Source organism: Aquarana catesbeiana, linkage group LG03 (genome assembly GCF_042186555.1).
Source record: "Aquarana catesbeiana isolate 2022-GZ linkage group LG03, ASM4218655v1, whole genome shotgun sequence".
NCBI lineage: Eukaryota > Metazoa > Chordata > Amphibia > Anura > Ranidae > Aquarana > Aquarana catesbeiana.
This window is the reverse complement of record NC_133326.1, coordinates 605,656,934-605,675,777: the sequence shown is the minus strand read 5'-3', so window position 1 is coordinate 605,675,777 and position 18,844 is coordinate 605,656,934. Positions and strand designations below refer to the sequence as shown.

Below are 18,844 nucleotides of genomic sequence, written 5' to 3'. Positions count from 1 at the left end.
CACATCCTTGCCGCTCTTACAGTAAAGAACCCTCTACGTAGTTTAAGGTTAAACCTCTTTTCTTCTAATTGTAATGAGTGGCCACGAGTCTTATTAAACTCTCTTCTGCGAAAAAGTTTTATCCCTATTGTGGGGTCACCAGTACAGTATTTGTAATTTGAAATCATATCCCCTCTCAAGCGTCTCTTCTCCAGAGAGAATAAGTTCAGTGCTCGCAACCTTTCCTCATAACTAAGATCCTGCAGACACTTTATTAGCTTTGTTGCCCTTCTTTGTACTAGCTCCATTTCCTGTACATCCCTCCTGAGGACTGGTGCCCAGAACTGGACAGCATACTCCAGGTGCGGCCGGACCAGAGTCTTGTAGAGCGGGAGAATTATCGTTTTATCTCTGGAGTTGATCCCCCTTTTAATGCATGCCAATATTCTGTTTGCTTTATTAACAGCAGCTTGGCATTGCATGCCATTGCTGAGCCTATCATCCACTAGGACCCCCAGGTCCTTTTCCATCCTAGATTCCCCCAGAGGTTCTCCCCCCAGTGTATAGATTGCATTCATATTTTTGCCACCCAAATGCATTATTTTACATTTTTCTACATTGAACCTCATTTGCCATGTAGTCGCCCACCCCATTAATTTGTTCAGGTCTTTTTGCAAGGTTTCCACATCCTGCGGAGAAGTTATTGCCCTGCTTAGCTTAGTATTGTCTGCAAATACAGAGATTGAACTGTTTATCCCATCCTCCACGTCGTTTATAAACAAATTAAATAGGATTGGTCCCAGCACAGAACCCTGGGGAACCCCACTACCCACCCCTGACCATTCTGAGTACTCCCCATTTATCACCACCCTCTGAACTCGCCCTTGTAGCCAGTTTTCAATCCATGTACTCACCCTATGGTCCATGCCAACGGACCTTATTTTGTACAGTACACGTTTATGGGGAACTGTGTCAAATGCTTTTGCAAAATCCAGGTACACCACGTCCACGGGCCTTCCTTTATCTAGATGGCAACTCACCTCCTCATACAGTGGTACTGGTAGTGGTACTACCCTTCTCAACAAAGCTAATATATTTGTGGACAATTTATATATATGCTGATATCACAGCACTGTGATGCCTCAGACCTTCATACAAAACCCCTTTTACATTATACCATTGTAACAACATGGATGCACAATCCAGCCCCACCACAATGTACAGCCTGGAATAAAAAGGAAATTACACTCTTCCTCCTGTCATTTGGAACACCAGTTATTTTATCAATCTGGGGCACAAAAGGCTTGTTTAAGCTGAATTGCAGGAATTTAGCCATTTTGCTAAATCTGCTGGCTTATTATGATTTAACACAAATAAGGTGAATGCCACCTCCTGGACCTTAATTTACATCTGACCGTTTTACTGACTGCCAGGCATACAGCTATCACTACACAGCTGGTGCTCTGACAGGAGAGATACGACCTTGTCATACAGCAGCAGCTCTGCCAGCCCATCTCCTCTCCTCTGCTGCCCATTTACAGAAGGCTTTGTATTTTGTAAATTGGTTTACATAACACAAAGTGCTCTATGATTGGACAGGAGAAGGGGAGGGGCAGGCAGAGTGGCTGTATATGACTCTGCAGCTGTAGGAGTTGAGACCATAAGTTCCAGCTTTGGACAATAAGATTACCGTGTGACTGTGTGCATGCTAAAGCATACCATGTAGTAGAGAATGCTTAGGCTTTGTGGCTCTTCTAACCCACAATGGTTTTTGACATGATTACAATGCTGGCTGCAAACATCCAGATCTGAAGCAGTAGCAGCTTTCTGGTGAGAAGTTTGTGGTGCCCAGACACTACTGGGTGAACATACAACCTCCAAATGGTGCACAAATGTGATATATGCTAAGTGCAAGCTCAGCTTTATGAATATACACCCTCATAAGTTATATAAAGGAAATCATGTTTATTACTTCTGTGAAACCGCTAGTTACATTGAATGCCTAAGGTGAAAATTCTGAATAATGAGCAACAAAACTGCAGTTCAGTTTTGGGACAAAAGTAAACTAAGTCCTTCTCCACTGGGGTTTTGAGGCACATTTTAAAGGGCTTCCTATCCAGATGAGGAATTCTAGTTCTTTTAGCAAAGTGATCGCTCTTTGCAGCTGCATCAATGCTACATTTGCCAAGTGTCATAGCCTCCTTACTATACTCAGTATCAGATAATAGGAAACAGATGACATGTAGTTGAAGGACTGTTTACAGAACCAGATGGAGGAGAGAGGGCATGCCAATTGCTGTCAGTTGGCTGTTAGGAGAAAACGTGGAGCTGTGCCAAGGACAACACCTAGGAGAAAATCTACTGATACACGGTTTAAAAACCATCAATACGTTTTTACTTCATATTCAAATTTCACTTCAACTAAAACTAATATCTCAGTTTTGGCTGGCAGACTCACCCACTGGTTTGCAATGGGACTCCAGCAATTAGATCTGCCCAAAGGCCACAGCCATTGTGATGGTGTCTATTATTCCTATTTTCATTTATTTGCAGATGCAGAACATAGAGGTATGAGTGAGACTCCTCCTGCTGCCATAAACTGAAATATACTTGGATAATATGGATAACTTCATATTGCACAAACCTATCAAACATACACAGATATTCTACAGTCCCTGGAGCAGTGACTTCTGAGCAACGAGGGTTCCTAGCATGGATGGGGGAGCTGATGGACTTCTCTCATTGGGCCCAGGGAGCTATTGAAATCTTATATGATGTTATAACCGCTAGCAGTAATCGCTGTGTCCTCCCAGCAGGGACAGCTCCCCCTGCCAGGAGACCACAATGGCCCCTCGGGAGGGATTCCCCCATCAACACTGACTTTGTTGATGGGGGAATCGAGTGATTTTCTTTCCTGCAACCTGTGGCTGCAGGAAAGAAAATTGCTCCATCTATAACCAGTTCTACAGTGTTTTTTGTTTTATAAACCCAATCCACTTAACAAAAAACAAGTGATGCCCCATGCTCTACCTGTCTGCGATTTCCGCCTGACTCTTCATACCCTCTGGTAACTGCACAGACTCCACTCTTCTCTTAAACACTGGACTACATTGCCTAACTGAACTCTAATTCTGCCTTACTAAGCATTTGAAACTGCTGTCTATACTTGCTTGTTTGCCTATTTTTGAAAGTGTCACTTATTTTGTATTACGCTGCCCTGGATCAAACATTTAACCTTATCCTGTTGCCCCCTCCTGCAATGCACTCTGTCCAGGCAAGTTGTAACCCCCCCCCCATGCCTGGTTTTATCAGCTCCTAATTGAATAATTGTGAATCTTCCCCCCACACCATCCCAGTATAATTGTAGTTCATTTCTTGGGACAGCTGGCGAGGGTTTGGGCTGGCCACTCCTTGCGCAAAGTGTCACTCCGGCGACAAGTGTTTGGCACTTGTACACGGGCACTTTGACTAAGGCACTGCTACAAAAAAGTACATAAATTAGTGTTCCACACCTATTTTACAGGAAGTTCCCCTTCATCCTCTAACTTTCCTCAGCCTTCCTTCTATTCCCCTCTCACCACCCTCCAACATGCTCACACTAATCTCTAAAGTCCTCTCTCCTCAAACTCTTGTTTCTTTACCCCCCCCCCCCCCTTCTACAATCCGCAACCTGTACATATCGCCCTCTCTTCTGCCCACTCAATATTACTGCACTTATCACTTCCTGCTCGTTCTAAGCCCACGCAGTATCACCACTTCCACTCCACTACAGCATCTGCCCTCCTATAAATCCCACTCCAGCCTTACCCACCCTCACCCTCCTACTACTCCTAATGTCTGGGGACATCGCACCAAACCCAGCCCTCCCACACCCAATTTCCACCCCCAAAATTGGCTGTCTACCTCCAACAGTAGTCGTAACTCCCACCTTCTCATCCCAATTCCCCTGATTCCACAAGTCAGCCCCCCTCTTTCATGTGCACTCTGGAATGCCCGCTCGGTCTTCAACAAAATTGCATCGGTCAATGACCTTTTCTTCTCCAAATCTCTTAATCTATTTGCTGTTACCGAAAACCTGGCTCTAGGAATTTGACACTACCTCTCCAGCTGCCCTGTTTCACAGTGGCCTCCTCTGGACTCACTCCACCAGACCCACCCAGTGAACGAATAGGAGGTGGCATCGGACTTCTCTCCCTACAATGCACCCTCCAGGTTCTTCCCACACCTCCCTCTCTTTTCCCCTGCTCTTTCAAAGTGCACTGCATTTGTCTTTTTATCTCCAGCTTGTCTGAGGGTCGCAGTCATTTATCGGCCTCCTGGACCAGTGTCGCGCTTTCTGGATGACTTCTCTGCATGGCTACCCTATTTCTCTCCTCTGAAGTACCTGCCATCATCCTAGGTGACTTTAACATTCCAATCAATGTTAATACTGCAACCATTTCTCAAGTACTCAACCTAACCTCCTCTTTTAACCTAACACAATGGACACAAACCACCACTCACTCCAACGGCAATACTCTCGACCATGTATTCTCCCATCGCTGCACTCCCTGCAACCTCTCTGACACCCCCTTTCCTCTCTCTGATCACAACCTTATCCGTTTCACACTCTCCTTGTCTCCTACCTCCCTTGCTACCAACCCACAAACCACTACCCGCAGAAACCTTCGCAACCTCAACCCTTCCCTTCTTAATTCTGCTACTGATGGTCTTTACGACAAAATTGCACCCCTGTCCTGCCCAGACCTAACGACTTCCATCTACAACATCCTCCCTAGATGTACTTGCTTCTCTTTCTACATGCAGAACCAGGCCCCATCTGCCACAACCCTGACAAACAGATGACACCAGAAGTCTTAAGAGAGGCAGCTGTGCTCTTGAGTGAGCATGGCGTAAGTATAAATCCTTGCAAGACTTTACCCTTTACAAATCTACACTTCTCAAATACAACTCCTGCCTCCACACTACTAAACAAACCTACTACAACACTCAACCCAAACACTCAAATACATCAAAACCCTCTCATCGAAACCTCGTCAACTCTTTTCTACCCTTAATTCCTTACTTCACCCCCCACTGCCCCCCCCCCACCCACCAACTTGTTTACTGCTTAACAGATTGCCAACCATTTCAAAAGCAAAATTGACACAATTCGCGAGGAGATATCCTGCATTCAACTTCCTCCCGTACCCAACACATCAGGTCCAAGACCACACTCAATACTCTCCTCCTTCTTCCCAGTTACCACCGATGAAGTTGATAAACTCCTCTCCATGGCCCACCTCACCACCTGTCCCCTGGACCCTGTCCCCTCACAATTATCGCAACCACCTTCCCGCTCTATCCTAAACACCCTAACCCACATCTTCAATCTCTCCCTCTTCCCCGGCACCTTTTCTTCCCCGTTCAAACATGCACTGGTTACCCCCATACTTAAAAAACCCTCACTAGACCCCACGTGTTTTAATAACTTAAGACCCATCTCCCTGCTCCCGTTTGCCTCCAAGCTCATCAAAAGCGATGTCCATGACCGAATGAGCCGCTACCTCATGGACAACAACCTTCTCGACCCCCTACAGTCCGGCTTCTGTCCACAGCATTCCACTGAATCTGCCCTACTAAAACTCACCAATTACCTACTAACTGCTAAAACCATTGGCCATTACTCCATACTCATACTCTTAGACCTCTCTGCTGCCTTCGACACAGTTGACCACCTACAAGAAAAATTGTCTTTTTCTTGTATGTATATGCCCTCCATGTGCTCCTTACTGTGAAGGCCAGTTATGGGTGTGGGCGGTGACCAGTGTCTTGTTACCGTTTGTATATTTGGGTCGGAGACACACTGGACGCCTCTGCTGCTACTGCTGGGTGTCCAGTGTGTGTCCTGTCCCTTTAAGGGGGCTAGGGCGGCCTCCTGGCTCACCTGTCTCACACCTATCCATTCAATGCATGTGCTTCCACTGTGGAGACACTTATAAATTTAGTGTTAGGACTGCAAGTAATACAGGGTGCCTTGACGAGGCCTTGCAGCTTTCACATGCGTTTGCAAATGTGTGCTAACTAAACCCCTGCTTTTAACATACGGTTAGACAGGTAAATTTGGTTGGTCAGCAGACTGGTTGGTGAGTTGAGCTATGGAATTGTCTTTTTCTTGTATGTATATGCCCTCCATGTGCTCCTTACTGTGAAGGCCAGTTATGGGTGTGGGCGGTGACCAGTGTCTTGTTACCGTTTGTATATTTGGGTCGGGGACACACTGGACGCCTCTGCTGCTACTGCTGGGTGTCCAGTGTGTGTCCTGTCCCTTTAAGGGGGCTAGGGCGGCCTCCTGGCTCACCTGTCTCACACCTATCCATTCAATGCATGTGCTTCCACTGTGGAGACACTTATAAATTTAGTGTTAGGACTGCAAGTAATACAGGGTGCCTTGACGAGGCCTTGCAGCTTTCACATGCGTTTGCAAATGTGTGCTAACTAAACCCCTGCTTTTAACATACGGTTAGACAGGTAAATTTGGTTGGTCAGCAGACTGGTTGGTGAGTTGAGCTATGGAATTGTCTTTTTCTTGTATGTATATGCCCTCCATGTGCTCCTTACTGTGAAGGCCAGTTATGGGTGTGGGCGGTGACCAGTGTCTTACCGTTTGTATATTTGGGTCGGGGACACACTGGACGCCTCTGCTGCTACTGCTGGGTGTCCAGTGTGTGTCCTGTCCCTTTAAGGGGGCTAGGGCGGCCTCCTGGCTCACCTGTCTCACACCTATCCATTCAATGCATGTGCTTCCACTGTGGAGACACTTATAAATTTAGTGTTAGGACTGCAAGTAATACAGGGTGCCTTGACGAGGCCTTGCAGCTTTCACATGCGTTTGCAAATGTGTGCTAACTAAACCCCTGCTTTTAACATACGGTTAGACAGGTAAATTTGGTTGGTCAGCAGACTGGTTGGTGAGTTGAGCTATGGAATTGTCTTTTTCTTGTATGTATATGCCCTCCATGTGCTCCTTACTGTGAAGGCCAGTTATGGGTGTGGGCGGTGACCAGTGTCTTGTTACAGTTGACCACCTGCTCCTCCTCAGCAAACTACACTTCCTTGGCCTCCATGATTCTGCTTTATCCTGGTTCTCCTCCTACCTATCTCAGTGCACTTTCAGTGTCACCTACAACCCCATCTCCTCCGCTCCTCTTTCTCTTTCTGTTGGGGTACCCCAAGGCTCCGTCCTTGGGCCCCTCCTATTCTTGCTCTATACCTCTTCCCTGGGCCAGTTGATAACCTCCCATGGCTTCCAATACCAACTCTACCGACGACACCCAGATCTATCTCTCCACTCCTCAACTCACCCCCTCGATCTCCTCATGGATCTCAAACTTACTGAATGATATATCGGTATGGATGTCACACAACTTTCTCAAGCTCGATCTTTTTAAAACTGAGCTTGTTATATTTCCTCCTTCCCGATCCCCCCATGACTTTACCATTAAGATCAACAGCGCAACCATTGGTCCCTTCACACATGCCAAGGTGTAATCCTTGACTCTGACCTCTCCTTCAGCCCCCACATCCAACCACTGGCTAAATCCTGCTGCCCTAACCTCCGCAACATCTCCAGAATTCGACCCTTCCTGGCTAATGACACCACAAAGCAACCTCTTTACTCCTTGATTATTTCCCACCTTGACTACTGCAACTCTCTCCTTAATGGCCTACCCTTATGCAGGCTATCCCCCCTATAGTCTATTATGAATGCTGCTGCTAGACTAATACACCTCACTAACTGATCCGTGACTGCTGCTCCTCTCTGCCAATCCCTTTACTGGCTTCCCCTACCCCACCGTATAAAATTCAAAATGCTAACCACAATATACAAGGCCATCCACAACATCGCCCCCAGCTACATCACCAACCTCATCTGCAGATATCGCCCAAATCGTTCCCTCACGCTCATCCCTGGACCTCCTGCTCTCTAGCTCCCTTGTTACCTCCTCCCATGCTCGCCTTCAGGACTTCTCCAGTGCCTCTCCCATCCTCTGGAACTCCCTGCCCCAGTATGTCTGATCAGCCCCTAACCTGTTCACCTTTAGGAGATCCCTGCAAACTCACTTATTCAGGGAAGCCTATCCCACAGCCACCTAACAACTGTCCCCCGAGCCACCCCCATCAGATCATTCCCCGCATCTATTACCTTTTGTACCACCACTCCCTCCCTTTAGAATGTAAGCTCTACGAGCAGGGCCCTCCTGTCCCTTCTGTATTGAACTATACTGTAATTGTGCTGTCCCCCCTCTTCATTGTAAAGTGCTGCATAAACTGTTGGCGCTATATAAATCATGTATAATAATAATAATAATCCACCTTGCTGGCTCCTTCTCCCAGAACACTCCCTTTTGGGAGTTTTCTGGAGGTAACTAATGCTGCAAATGAATGGTTACACCAGCAGTTGGAAGAATTTTATTTGCAGGGACTTAAGAAGCTGCAGGACAGATGTTGCAAGTGCATGGACTTCCTGCAGGAATATGTAGAATAGTGTGGCAGTTACAGCTTCCTAGCTCAATTTTTTCTGGGTAAGGCCCAATACTTATCAGTGTGAAGGAATGTGATGTAGATAATAATAATAGTAATCTGAAAATGTCTATTTTCTTATGTGCATACATATTTTTCTCCTTACTCATTATATAAGTATACAGATTTGCTCTGTTCCTATATTTTCTCAAAATGGCGTGTACCCCCTACCTCCCACACACAGAAGAACGCGGAACTGGAGATAAGAACAAAGAGAGCCAAACCTCGTTATGAAAATTATCCATCTTCTTTTCTATCTTGACCAATGAGATGTACCTATTAGACTGACATAGCAATGACGTATTTGTGTGTATAAAACATTAACACCGCCTTGAATAAAGGAGAAGTGTAACAGTAACGAAACTGAGCGTGTCTCAGTGTGTTTACTTTTATATGCATGCATATCTACACTTTTCAAATTAGAGACAGCAGCAGATAACCTTGAGCTCGATTGTAGCTCTTAATCATTTCCATAACAGTTGGTGCCGAAACCCGGGACCTCAGGCTACGGTCGAAGTTATACCGCGACAAGCATTCGGGCGTTAACTGATTAATGAGAGTGGGGTTTGCGCAGCCCTAACAGTACCGGTGAGTTGATTTATATTCTTACCACTGTACGACTCTCTTATCTTTCGGTTGACGGCTGGATTCTGTCGGTATGCTGAGACTGTCTTAGAGGCAGGTATTTCCTCGCCTGAGGTTGTTTAACGAACCTGCCAATGGGTTTCTGCTGACTGTATTTTTTGTTCACTGTCTGTCATTCTTTGGGTTACGAAACTCAGCAGTCTAAAAGTGCTACATGCGTGAATGTATGGTCTCATCTCCAGACGAGCTGTTGGCCTCTGGAGTGAGATAGTTTTTTTGTAGCAGTCGTTTATAGACAGGTGTACTCTAGGTTCAAGGAACCTTTGAGAGTTATCTCAGCTGCTGGCTTTGCAGTCTGAAAGCGTTACAGAGGACTCACCCCAAGAAGAGTTGTCGGCCTCTTGGTGTAGAGCTGTAGAAAAACGTCTATAAACGGGTTTATTTTTGCAGGGTGGTCTGCCCTTGCGTTTATCTTAGCCTGCTGAGGCTTTACGGTTCAGAGAGTGGCAGGTGTAATGTCCTGTCGTGATTGTATTTGTGGTTTATTGTTTGCTATATACACGAGAGGGGGTGGGGACTGGTTAAAGTCGGAGGGGGGCTGCCCGGGAGATCTGTTGGGTCGCGGGCCGTTGCTCCTCACTACCCCTAATGTGTTTGTTCTTGTTCTGAGATTAACCGTACATTAGTCTTATGAGCTCCCACCGAAGGAATTTGCTGATAAGAACGCTGAGAAAAATATTAACTCCTTGGTTGTATGTATTCCCCTCTCAAGCCGTTAGCCGAGAAACAGAAAGTGATATTGGATAAAGGAAGTTAAGAAAGATGGCGATTGTATTATGTATGTAAAGAAAATTGGATAAAGGAAGTTAAGAAAGATGGCGATTGTATTATGTATGTTTATCACAAAACTGATAATATGTTGGAACCTGAAACAAAGGAGGGGAGGGACAGCACTGCCCTCCGTCTAACAACCACTCCTTTCTCACCACCCAAGCACAACCCACTGTGACAACTCAGCCCGGCGGCCATCTTAGTGCACCCATGCCTTCACTTTCTACCCAGTCCAGTGCACTTCCTGCCGGCGGCCATCTTGGTACACCCAGTAAGCTTAAACAGCCTGTACCCAGCCCTCCCTGTTTTAAACCAAGATGGTTCATACCACACACCTGTCTTCCCCAATACGGGAGCATCACATTCCCAGGCTGGATATGTTAATGATGAAGAAGCATCTGAGTGGGAAGCCCGACAGCAGGCAGCAAGGCCACCCACTGATTTAACCCCCAATCCGGCTCCAGACTCTCAGTTCCGAGAGGATCTCAAACACATGCTGGCAACCGTAAAGAACAGTGCCTCTTGTCAGCCCTCGCCCCAACAACAGTCTCGGTTACCAGAAGGGGCACCAGTGATGTATGTCGCTTTTACTCTATCACAAGCAGCGGCCTTAGTGACAAGTCTGCCTGACCCAGAGAAGCAGCCAATTCCCTTCTACCACAGGATAGTGCAAATACAAGAAACTTACTCAGCTGCCTGGAGAGACTTGATCAGCCTATGCCAAATCAAAGCAGGATATGTCTTTTGGCCAGTCATGCAGATGGCCTTCAATGATGCCTGCCTGACAAGTGCCACTTCCTACACCTCAGGCGTGGAGTTCTGTGCACAACTCCACGACTGGGCAAAGGAGAAGTTGACGGATCAGAAGACCACAATCCAAGATATTACCCAAGATAAAGGGGAGTCTGTGAAGAAGTATCATGCTAGACTCATAAAAGGCACACACACACATGTTATCAACTGCTTTTGTTTCAGGGCTCAGAGAGGATATCAGAAAAGGCCTGATGGTGGCCCGCCCTGAATACCATTCAATGAAAATGTCTGATTTATTGTTGGTGACCAGAGGTATAGAAAATCAAAAAGATAAAAAACCAACGCCCCTCATGGTAACCCATGACGAAGATCCCGCCTACACTAGTCCACCACCACTGCCCAATACCAGGGAAAGGATCACCTGTTACAACTGTGGGAAACGGGGTCACTTCAAAAAAGAATGCAGAGCCCCAAGATGTCCCAGAGATGGACAGGGGTGCAGCCAAAAGTGTGTTGAGGGTGGTGAATCTGCCTAATAATTCTTTCCTTTCCACTATTGATGTTTCCTGCGTAGGAATGGATGGGGTGCCCCGCTCCAGTCCACTTCCTGATTTGTTTGCCAGATTTGTGGTGTCCTCTACATGTCCCTTGAATCTACTAGGAGCTGATGTGTTGTCCAGACTACAGGCCTCAATCAGGACACGCCTGAAGGGGGGTGAAGTTACATACTCCCCTATCTTTAGAAGACTCATCTGCTTTGTGTTCTCTGCCTCTCCTGATGACACTTAATGAAGAAAAAAAAACTTCAAGTTCAATACTGCAGGAAGTACTTGACAGAATCCCTGCGTGCCTATGGTCCACAGGACCGGGAGACAACGGTAACTTAAAGGTGCCACCAGTTTCAGTCAAGCTAAAAGAGGGCGCTTCATTGCCCCGGAAACCACAATAACCCCAAGAAGAGGATCCTAAAAAGAGAACCAGGTACCTACTGTGGATGCCTTTGACTGCAAAATACCTCACAGAGGTGGACCTTACAAACGTTTTCTTCAGTGTCCACCCTCACCCCTTCTGCTGGTACCTTTTCGCATTCATCCACGGAAAGAAACGGCAACATACCTAAACAGTTGTGCCACAAGGGGCACAGAACTTTCCAAGCCAGTTTGCAAAAGCTATGGCTATCATCCTTGACACATGACAAAAGGAACACCCGGAAGTGATTCTCTTCCAACATGTTGATGACCTTCTCCTTTGTGTAGCTGACTTACCCCCTGTTGAAGTCACCTCAGAAAGCCTGTTGTGCTATCTTGCCAACCAGGGCTGCAGAGCCTCAAAGCCCAAATTGCAGTGGTGCTCAACACCTGTCATTTTCCTTGGACTAATTTCCTAGTGCAGAGCATGGATTCCAGAAGCCTTCCTACTGATGCTCTGCAATCAGACCCTTCCAGATGTCTCCTGAAGAAATATCTAAAGTTTGAAACCCTTGAGTGCGCCACCCCCGGCGCTAGGGCTCCCAGCCTACGACAAAACGCTCAAGCTCTTTGTATCCGAACGTCTGGGACATGCTGCAGGTGTACTCACCCAATCACACGGCATCAGCCTACGCCCCATAGGATATTATTCCTGTCTGCTGGATGCGGTAGCAAGAGGAGGCCTATTGTGTCTCCGAGCTGGATTTGCTACACAAGCTTTGCTTGACAAAACTTTGAACTTGGTCCTCGGACACTGCCTCGTTCTGCTTGTTCCCCATGACGTTGTTGCCATATTCAACCAAGATCCAGCCGAAACACTTGTCCACTACCAGACACTTGAGACTCCTGTGTTCCCTCCTACTGGACAGCATTACTCTATTAAGTTGTCAAACACTGAACCCTACCACCCTTCTTCCACTTCTCGAGGGGGGAAAGGAGGAGGAGGAGTAGAGTCTTGACTTGTCACCCCCGTGACCGCACAGGACACGCGGTCACCACTGAAAACACTGTTCTACAAGTTGAAGCCTTACCACCGGTGATGTCTACACAGGATGCAGAGCTGTAAGCACTTACTACAGCACGTAAATGGGCAGAGGGAAAAAGAGCCAACATTCATATGAACTCAAGATATGCTTTCAGCATTGCCCATGATTATGGTGTTATCTAGGACAGAGGATTCCTGATGGCTGCAGGAACACCTGTGAAAACTTGATTGATGCCTTGCTTCTCCCAACCCAAGTGACTATTCTGAGTAAAAGCACACGACAAAATGAACTCAAAAGAAGCTTAAGGCAATCATCGAGCCAATACAGCTGCCAAACAGACAGCTGGTGGTCCGCGGGAAGTGGACAGCAGGGTGGTAGAAGAAGACCACCCCGTGCTTACCTTACAGACTTTCCCAGTGGACAGAGTTTATCTAAAAGAACTACAGGAAACAGCAAGTCCGGATAAGAAGGAAAGCTGGAAACGGAGAGGAACAACTCTCAGAAATGGACTATTCGAGTGCAACAAGAAGCCTTGTCTACCCAGGAGTATGTACCCAGCCGTGGTGCAATGGGCACATGGAGCTGCCCACTTGACAAAGACTTTTATGAACTCTCTTATCAACAAGTGTTGCACCAAGAGTTACTCCACTGACCGACAGCTTCTGCAGATCATGCATTATCTGCACCAAATGTAACCCAGAATGCACAGAAGAAGCACCTGGCAAAAGCCCTATACCCCATTCCAGAGGATGCAAATTGATCATTCTCAAGTGCCAAGAAGTGACAGATTTGAAAACGCCCTAGTGGAAGTGGTCACGACTGCCAGGACCACAGCTAAGAAACTACTGAGTGAGATAGTATGTAGATTTGGGGTCCCAGAGGTGATATTGAGAGATCAGGGACCAGCCCTAACAACAACCCTTACTAAAGAGATTTGGGCAGCACTGGGGGTTCAGTTGGCACTACACATCCCATACCACCCTCAAAGTAGCGGGAAGGTAGAAAGGATGAATGGGACACTAAAAACAGGATGTTAAAGATGGCCCAAGAGACTAACATGAGTTGGCCAGACAGTTAGCCCATTGCCCTGTTCAGTGTCAGACACACCCCCAGGGGAAACATGCCCTATCCCCTTATGAAATTTTGTTTGGTTCAGCCCCCAGACTTGGTTGTTACTTTCCACAACAGTTACAGTTGCAGTCTGATGTGTTGACTAATTATGTAACCACATTATCACGAGAATTAACCTGAATGCATGTCCAGGTGTTTTCTTCCATTCCAGATCCTGAATCAGATACAGGAACACACCAACTACTGTCTGGAGATCCTTGAGCCAAGTTATGATGGTCCATTCCAAGTTTTGCTGACCACAGCCACCTCAGTCAAGTTGGCCAGGAAGAACACCTGAATGCACGCTTATCACTGCAGGAGAGCGTGTTTTCGGGTGCTGCATATCCTTTTTCTGTTTGATCTAGGGGGGAGGGGCCCAGGAGGTGGCCATCACAAAAATGATAACATAATTATGTTTTGGTGTAACTCTTCAGGTACACATGTGACCACCTTTACCTTAGATTACTGTGACATAGTACCTTGTCCGTTTGACCCTTCATGGTGATGCCATTGGTACAGTGATATCCCTGACGGTAAGGACATATATGTATGCCACACAGACAGTTACTGGGGACAGAGTTGTGGTTTCTGTGGGGGCCAGTGGGTTGGAACACAGGGCCAGACTGGGCGACCACAGAGTGCATTAGACAAAAAAGATGAAAATAGAAAGCCCCCATATCCTAACCAAAGATACCCCTGATACATGCACTGACCCAGCACACAGTCAGAGGAGGAAGCGAGCAGCTCTCTCCGGAAGCTTTGATCCTCATGTATACATACATGTCATAGGGGTTACAAGGGGGGTCCCTGATGAGTTTAAAGGCAGGGATCAGGTAAAAGCTGGTTTTGAGTCTTTGATCCCCATAACAACTGTCAGCAAGAATGTAGATTGAATTAACTACATGTCATGGTTATGCAATAGAGTTTGTCGATCAGCTTACCTGTCTCCATGTGTTCATCTCTAGAGACCAGCTGACCCTCACCTGACTGCTTTTGTAACCTCCCCTCTAAGCATGGCCCCACCCCAGGCCCTATCAGGGAACCCTATATTAACCTGTGCACTGCAAGCCAGCAGTGCTGATCAACCACTGTGTGTTAGCCTATGTGTGTACTTGCTATGTTTCCTACATCTGATTTCTGTTACCGACTTTGGCCTGTTCCCGGCCATCCCTGTCTGCCTGCGACCTTGATGTTCCAGCCAGCTCCCTCCTTCCTCTGCTCCTGTAGTCTACCGTGAGCGTGAGCTGTGAGACCCTGGGGGCCGCGACCTGGAGCCAGACTGCAGCGCAGTCCATCCTCACCACTAGAGGCTCTGGTGAACACCTGCTGGCTCTTAGACTCCGCGCCCTGGGGAATCTATGCTCTAGCTCCCAGTGGGATCTGTGTCAGTGATCCAGTAGACCTGATTCCTGAACCTCCCAGGGTACAATCCGCAGCAGTCAGCCGTAGGGTCTACTACCTTGCGGTGCACTCCTGATCCCAACGGTGTGCATCTGTCACCCAGCCTCTAGGTGACCTGACACTACACATATTATAACCAACAGAGATTTGTAAATTACTCTAAAGACGCCCTCCAGGGAATTGCTGACCAGCTAGCCCCCACTTCCTACATGACATTCCAGGACCTGATGGCCTTAGACATGGTGCTAGTGGGGAAAGGAGGTGTTTTGTAAAATCATAGGAAAAACCGGGAACCTGTTGTACATACATTCCTGATAATACTGGCCCAAATGGTAAGGTTACTTTAGCTATAAAGAAATTAGAAGATCTGTCACTAGAGTTGAAGAAGAACTCAGGTATCACAGACCCATGGGACCAATATTTTAGCTGGATGAGTGGGTGGCAGAAGGTGCTCGCCCAGATACGGGTAACGGTATTAATAATCCTGGTCCTTTTAGCCCTGATTATATGCTGTATTCTACCTTTTGTAAAAAAGTTAATGAGCAAGGCTGTAGACAATAGCACACCTACATTTCTCCACCAAGAAGAAGAGGACCTCCTTATGATGGAAGATGACAAACCCTTCACTCCTCTACAGTCACTCCCTGTCCATAATCTCACAATCCTATAGGGTTATAGGGATAGATAGCGCCTGACTGCACCTCTCCAGCTGTATCGAGGAGGGAAGTGAACAGTTGCTGCCCAATTCTATATACAGCCTAAAAGAGTTGCTGAGGAGAAGGGCCAGGCTAAAAAAGTAGGACCTTTAGTATTAGGGACAGAAAAGAGAAAATAGTCATTTTAGGGGGGATTGTGAAGGAATGTGATGTAGATAATAATAATAGTAATCTGAAAATGTCTATTTTCTTATGTGCATACATATTTTTCTCCTTACTCATTATATAAGTATACAGATTTGCTCTGTTCCTATATTTTCTCAAAATGGCGTGTACCCCCTACCTCCCACACACAGAAGAACGCGGAACTGGAGATAAGAACAAAGAGAGCCAAACCTCGTTATGAAAATTATCCATCTTCTTTTCTATCTTGACCAATGAGATGTACCTATTAGACTGACATAGCAATGACGTATTTGTGTGTATAAAACATTAACACCGCCTTGAATAAAGGAGAAGTGTAACAGTAACGAAACTGAGCGTGTCTCAGTGTGTTTACTTTTATATGCATGCATATCTACACTTTTCAAATTAGAGACAGCAGCAGATAACCTTGAGCTCGATTGTAGCTCTTAATCATTTCCATAACATCAGCACCCCCTCGTATATGCCTAAAAGAAGCTCAGCTGAGTGTGTTAGGGTGAAGCAGCTCCTGTAATACAGTAGGTCTTTCTACAAAACGTTGGAATTTGCATTTATATTCTGTAGCTTATATCTTTGGATCTGCTCAGATCTTTGAAAAGTATTTTTTTCCGAATGTACTCTTTTTTTCTAATTTCAATACAGTACAAATTGCCCTGAGATATGATGGGTTTACTTTACTGTGTATGCGACTCAAAAATATTTTTTTCAGTATGTTTGGCACTCACTCTATACAGTTTTTTTTAAGCAGCTGTTTTCTTTTTTTAATCTGTTGCAAAGTGTCTTATCTAGGAATCCTGGCAGTGACAGCACTTCCTGTTACAGACTGGCAACACTAATGCCGCGTACACACGAGCGGACTTTAAGGCATACTTTGCCCGGCGGACTTTTCGACGGACTTTACGACGGACTTTCTGAATGAATGGACTTGCCTACACACGATCAACCAAAGTCCGATGGATTCGTACGTGAGGACGTACGACCGGACTAAAACAAGGAAGTTCATAACCAGTAGCCAATAGCTACCCTAGCGTCGGTTTTTGTCCGTCAGACTAGCATACAGACGAGCGGACTTTTCGACCGGACTCGAATCCGTCGGATAGATTTGAAACATGTTTCAAATCTAAGTCCGTCAAACTTTTGATAAAACAAAGTCCGCTGATCGAATTGTCCGACGAAATATGGTACGCCGGACCAAGTATGCCGTAAAGTTAGATCGTGTGTACACGGCATTAGTCACTGCTTCACAATCAGCAGCAGCGTTGTCAGTCTGCCATGCTAGCTTTATCAGTTGGCCATTAAGCTGTCTAATAGACCGGATAGGCAGCTCAAGAGCCAAGCAAAGCAGTGCAATGCACATGGCAGACCGACAACACTGCTACTAATTGTGAAAACAGTAGCTTAGCGGTGTCAATCTGCAATAGGAAGTGTTATCACTGGAAGGATCTCCAGTCAAGGAACAGATTCATAAAAAACAATTGTATAGCGTGACATCATGAAACGCATACTAAAAATTATTTTTTGGATTTACATTTTAGTATTTATAACAAAACACTAATAATAACAAAAAACTTTCAATGGCACATGCATTGTGTGATTGTAATATAAAATAACAGAGCAAGACATTATTGAATATACAATGTATTACACCTGGTGTTATACAAGTTATATCAAATGAACAAAAGGATCCTACATCAGACAGGTCACAGAATATTGTTCCCCTACCCTACTCCATCCCCACTGGTTTCTTACTAAATCTTATCCAAAACTTACATCGGGATTCAGTTCTTTTTCCATGTCTTCCAAGCAGGGAGGTCAACCAGGATACTCAGGTATGTGACACCAGTTTCCACTGTGTATACAAAGTAGCTTTTCTTGTCTGAAGAGTGCTCTGTGTGTGTGCTTCATACAAAGTGTTGGTAACATTTAGTGTCTCATATTAATCAGTCCATCCAGGATGTATTAGTTAAGCCCTGTCCATTTACGATCCATAATGTGACTGCGTGTAGTTTACTTTGTGTAACTCCAGGGTCATTTGATTCTGTGTTGTCTCTTCTGCTGCAAAATGCCAGCCTATCACTACTAGTTGTGAGTAGCCCACAGTTCAACTTGATAAAGATTCAATGTATGATGTAATTTAAAGGGCAGAAAAGACAGGGGGGGAGAGAAAAGGTCATCAGGTGTCAGATTTGGAGAAAAATTCAATCCAGTGACAATAATTGGAGTAAGTGAATGCAATCTGTGTTAAAATATTATAAAACAAATGCATTAGAAATACAAATTGCATGATCATAATACCAAAAGGAGAATGCAGGACCCATGTGGAAAGATGAATGTGTGAATGAACCTGCTGCCCTTCTTAGATATTCCCAACTAATTCATTCGGGAACCTGATCTTTGTTAATCAATAACTTCTGCAGTTAATAGGAGATGTGTCCTTCCCTTTGAGCCTTTGAGAAATGCTGAGCACACAGCATAACCCACACACGTATATACATTTATGTAACACACACCCCCCCCCCCCCTCCTGTAGGATCACAGATTGAGAAATACATAGACTTTACATGTGAACTTTGCTGGAAATGAGAAACTGAGGGAGATTCTTGCTTAGTTTTGAGTAACGCACATGCTTTGTCAATGCTGCATCAACTAGTAGTTCAAACTCTCACCTCGGGCAGTAATATAGGGGGATTCAAGTGTGTTGCTTTCTGACATCACTATAAGGCCACACATAATGTTAATCATAGATGTTGTTGCCAAAGACTGGGACATCCTGCAGGAGCTGATCAGAGGCTATGAACATGCCACAGTC

At 45.8% G+C, this 18,844-nt stretch overlaps 1 protein-coding gene across 3 annotated transcripts in view; it reads right to left on the bottom strand.

Annotated features, from left to right (window-relative positions):
• The window catches only part of GCK (glucokinase), a 62,132-nt gene extending 43,732 nt beyond the window's left edge, over positions 1-18,400 (bottom strand). For 2 of the 3 annotated variants that reach the window (XR_012243006.1, XM_073622187.1), the window contains exon 1: positions 17,806-18,400. Coding sequence is in view for 1 of the 3 variants with exons in the window: in XM_073622187.1 (XP_073478288.1) it covers positions 17,806-17,829 (24 nt within the window). In the remaining 2 variants the exon portion in view is untranslated. The remainder of the gene's footprint in view (positions 1-17,805) is intronic. The other variant, XM_073622189.1, reaches the window with a different exon arrangement.
• Positions 18,401-18,844: the final 444 nt, after the last annotated feature.